This window comes from Meleagris gallopavo, chromosome 5 (assembly GCF_905368555.1).
Source record: "Meleagris gallopavo chromosome 5, MGAL_WU_HG_1.1, whole genome shotgun sequence".
Taxonomy (NCBI): Eukaryota; Metazoa; Chordata; class Aves; order Galliformes; family Phasianidae; genus Meleagris; species Meleagris gallopavo.
In genome coordinates this window covers 36,987,134-36,992,045 of record NC_139408.1, presented here as the reverse complement: position 1 = coordinate 36,992,045, position 4,912 = coordinate 36,987,134, and the positions used below count along the sequence as shown (strand labels likewise).

At 51.2% G+C, this 4,912-nt stretch overlaps 1 protein-coding gene across 1 annotated transcript; it reads right to left on the bottom strand.

The window, feature by feature from the left end:
* Nucleotides 1–1,772: 1,772 nt before the first annotated feature.
* On the bottom strand, nucleotides 1,773–3,627 carry SSTR1 (somatostatin receptor 1). Its single transcript, XM_010711703.4, has one exon. The coding sequence runs from the start codon at nucleotides 3,377–3,379 to the stop codon at nucleotides 2,201–2,203; it is 1,179 nt and encodes a 392-aa protein (XP_010710005.3). The 5' UTR covers nucleotides 3,380–3,627; the 3' UTR covers nucleotides 1,773–2,200.
* Nucleotides 3,628–4,912: the final 1,285 nt, after the last annotated feature.

Here is a 4,912-nt window from a genome sequence, read left to right as displayed (position 1 = left end):
GTGGGGCATTTGACAGATGTTTGGTCTCTATGGAAAGTTAAATATGCTTATTGAGAGATTTGGCTCTATTTTTCCCCGTATGTGCATGCAAATCATTACTGAAACTCATATTTGTATGCTTTCTTTAAATGAAGTCCACTGAGAAGTAAAAGAAAATAAACTGTACACTTGTTAAAGCTTTTCACAAAATGTTTTAATAAGGATGTAACAGCTTCCACATCAGCAATTTTGGAACTAAACAGAGCTGACTCAGAGTCCACTGAAATGAAGTAGTATTACTTCTCTCATTTCAATGGGCTTTGAATCAAATTTTGAAATACTAAATTTATACATTCATTTAACAGTACCTAATTTTTGGTAAAAGAAATGCACAAAGTAGTCTCCTACTTACTGCTGCTGAGCAAAGTTAAAGGTACCATTTAACAAGAACCTGCAGTATGTCCACCACCAGGTACTGGATGCTTCCACCGCCAGCCTCACCCTCAGCATGGCGTGCACTTCTACCAGCACAGGGTACGGATGCACTGCTACCCAAGATTTTTCTCAATCCCTTGCTTCAAACTCTCAGCAGTTATAATTAATACCACCATAGCACTGAGCTGGAAAAGTGATTTGTCACAGCTACTGGGACACCTGCCACTGCATAATACTGTTAATACAGGTGGTAGAAAACAAACTGACAGAGCTGCTTGTTTCAACATGGTTCATCCTGGTGTGTGCGGCTGGGATGAGGGGAGCTGGGAGAGAAGGGTTTGTTTAATCAGCTGTTATTTATCAAACAGTAAATCCTCATTTGTCTATGGGAAAAGTATTGTTTCAGAGAAGGAAAAGGGAAAATTCAAGAGAGTTTTTCCAGGGAGAGACAATGTAGATGAAAGAATTAGAAAAAGTCACAACCTTTTTCTCTGAAAAGAAGCCTTCTTGAGCATTGCCCCTTTTAAAAGCACTCTTGCAGGTAGCCACCACAGACATAAGTACACAGTATAAATTGCTTCAGAGAAACACGTTCACAGCACAGTGACAAGAATAAAAAAATCAAATAAAAAAACATCTGACACACTAAAACCAACACTTCTCAGAAATGAAACATTCCGAAGCTCTGGGCCAGTATATTACATTGGCAACTTACGAAACCCATAGTGCAACAGAAGAAACTGGAGCTAGGCTAATAGCTATTGTCAAACAGCTACTTTTCTGTCAAGTATTTATTTAAGAGCCTGGTGGAGATTTTGAACAAAATCCCCTTTTTCCATGTTGGTTAAAGTGACTTTGTGTCCACTCAGGTCATTGAAAACTGTCTCAGTCCCTTCATCACTGTTTCATGGCCAGCGGAGCAGTGCAAGACAATAACTTCACAGTCTAGTGCTCCCCTTAAACTTTATTACTTGCACACTTCATCATGTGGAGGAACGCGCTCACATCAGCCCAAGGCTTCCTCCTGTCCCCAGCTCAGCTCTGTGCCCGTGGGTCACAGACCCATCACCTCCTGTTACTGGCATCCTGCTGTGAGTTCTGAGGCACTGCAACAATCAGGTTCCTTTCTGAAGAGCTTTTCTGCTTTGCTGCCTGTGACTGCAGCACAGAGCCTGAGCCCCAGGGAGCTGGGAGCTGTCTGCAGAGCAAAAGCTGCTCCTTTTCTTGGGGCCTTTTTGCTCCCTTCTTTTTTTTTTCCCCTCATGGGGAGGCAGGGAGAGGCTGTTTTCTGGGAGAAGGCAGATGTGTTCAGGAGTGACCTTTCCCAGCTTTTCTGCTCTCTGACTGGCAGGTCCCTACCCATGGCTGCTGAGCAGGTTTGCTACTGGTCAAGGGGGTCTGAACCTGATTTGAAACAGGCTCTGCTTTGTGGCAGGGGGTCCCACCACCTAAGAGGAAGGGGAGGGGACCTGTACAGAAGGGGAGAATTTTTGTTGGACCTGCTTGTCAGACAGACAGGGCTAGCAGAGCCTGGCTGCCAGATCCTATGCATGGCAGTTTACTAAGGGGGTGTCAAAGCATCAGCAAATGCACCCAGTTTCAAAGGAGGCAAGGGGAACGGGGCTGCACACCGAGGACGTGGGGTTTTCTTTGCTTCCTCTTCTGTCAAACACTGCTGTCAGTAGGCTGGATCAAAACCCCCTCCCTCCCAGCCTCCCCATGCCACAGCCTGGCTCCGCTCACCCTCCTGCTGGGGGGTAGTGGGGCAGGGGGCAAGAATGCTTCCTCAGAGGGTAGTAATCCTGGAGGTGCACGTGCCGTTCCTATACATGCTCCCTGACTCCAAGTTGTCCGGGGGAAAGTCCTCCACGCTGTACGCCCTGCTCTTGAGGGCAGTGGCATAGTAGTCGATGGGTTCCTCCGGAGCATTGTCCATCCAACTGAGGCAGAGCAGTCTCTGGAAGGACCGCTTGAAATTGTCTGAGAGAAAGCCATAGAGGATGGGGTTGGCACAGCTATTAGCATAGCCCAAGATGACGGAGAGCTGGCTGATGGTGGCATCATCCTGCTCTACAAAGACATTGACTAGCTGCACAATGTAGAAGGGCATCCAACAGATGACAAAGACCATCACCACCATCATGACCATGAGGGTGATCTTGCGCTCCGAGCGTTTGCGTTGTTGCCAGCCAGCCTTCAGGGCCACCATGCGCATCTTGGCAATGATGAGGATGTAGCAGAGGCAGATGGCCACCACTGGTAGCAAGAAGCCCATCAGAAAGGTGTAGACCACAAAGACCACCAGCCACCTCTGAGTGGGCTCCGGCATGAGCATGTTGCAAGCCACCGTTCCATCACTGTTGGCTGCTGTATTGGAGAAGATGATGATCGGCAGGATGATGAGGATGGAAAGCACCCAGACACCAAGGTTGACCATCTTAGCCACGGTGGGCCGGCGGTACCTGGCCGCCTTGATGGGGTGCACCACAGCGATGTAGCGGTCCACGCTGAGCACAGTCAGGCAGTAGATACTGGTGAACATGTTGATGGCATCCACGCTGAGCACCAGGCGGCAGAGCAGAGAGCCAAAGGGCCAGTGGTGCAGCAGGGTGGAGGTGACCAGGAAGGGGACGCTAAGCATCAGCAGCTCATCCGCAATGGCCAAGTTAAGGATGTAGATGTTGGTGGCCGTCTTCATCTTGGCATAGCGTAGGATCACGTAGATGACCATGGAGTTACCACACAGCCCCACCAGGCACACCACAGAGTAGATGAAAGAGATGAGGATGGCGCTGCCCTGGGACTCGCTCAGGGTGCTGTTCGGGGCACCAGAGGAGTTCCTGCCGCCCGAGTCCATGCCCCTCGCCGCCGCCTCCTCCAAGGCGCCGCTGACTCCGCTGTGGCTGCCGCCGCTGTGACTGCCTGTACCGACCGGGAGCCTGGTGCAGGTGCCATCGGGGAGCATACCCCGCCCGGACCTCTCCGCTCCTGCTCAGCACGGCTGGCTCCGGCCGCTCGCCGGGCGCAGCATCACGGCGGGCTCCCTCCGGTGCGGTGCGGTGCGGTGCGGTGCGGTGCGGTGCGGTGCTCCGGGCGCGGGCGCGGGGACGGAAGGAGGCGGCCGCCGGCGCCGCTCGCTCCGAGCGCAGGAATCGCTGCTCCCCGGCTGGTGAATGATTAATAGGCAGCGGCGCGTCACCGGCTACGAAAGGAGGAGGGAAAGAAAAAAATGCGGGAGGAGACGTTAGTGGGTGTCCCTCCCCACCTCCCGCCTCCTAGCCTCCCCCCTCGGCTGCTTGCACTGCCCCTGCCCTACGCTGTATTGCCCCTTTTCATCCTGAGCTGCTCTCCCTCTCTTCACTGGCTCCAACGAAGCCAGCATCTCCTCCTGCCCCTCCGTGCTCCATGACATCTGGGTCCGGGGGCACCCCGAGCAGAAGGACCATGCTTCCCTCTCTAGAATAAAAGCCTGGGTCGTGGGTGGGCGGGCAGTTTTCGTTTCTACACAGCTGCTGCATTCTCCTCTCCCTACACCTTCCACATTGCCCACCCCACACAGCTGCCACCATGCACGGCACTGAATACATACTCCACAACCTGGGGCTGAGCACTGCCTGGAACCTGCAATGCCTGCACCTCGCACCATCACACAGCTCCATGCTCTCCATCTCATTCTATCTCACCTCCACCATCGTACATCATATATAAGTGGCATCCCATACTTTACAGCCCTGCCATGCTCTACAGGTTATGTCCTGAGCCCTGTCCCTTCTCACACCCTAGCACACCTTCTGGCTCTGAGCACCAGTACTCACCATTGCATCTGCACCACGATGGTGCCAAGAACATCCCAGCTATGCTGCCACGCAAGTATACCATCTGTCCACTCTTCCGTCCCCTCACATACTGCTTCCATTCATGGTATCGCTTCAAATGGAACCATCACATGCTAAATCACCACTGCTACACACACACACACACACCTCTTAATACTCAACTTAAAACACATGCATATCCCTGACTGGGATGTGCAGCAATAAACTGCTTCTACAAACTGACCCTTACTGTGCTGTTTCATACATGCACCCTAATTCTAGACAAATGCAGTCAAAACTAATCACTACTCATGCCAAACACTGATTCCTCATGCACCTTATCCACGCCACCAGCTCCAAACACACATTAACACCATCAGCATGCCCTAGAAGTGCATTTCAGCACTCCAGGCAAACACTGGTCACTTTCATATCCACGCCTTCTTCCAGGCATTAGGTCTCTTTGCTCCATACATGCAATCACTCCATGCAGTCTGCTCTTGTATTTACATATAACCATTTTGCCAGCTTCCAAACACAACCACCAAACTGTTCTGTATGAACCAGACACAGTTGCTCACTAACACGTGCACCACGCTTGCTTACTGAATCAACACTGCCTCAGCACATACATATGCAAAAGAGAAAAACAAAACCAATATCTGCTTATTCTGTCTATTGCA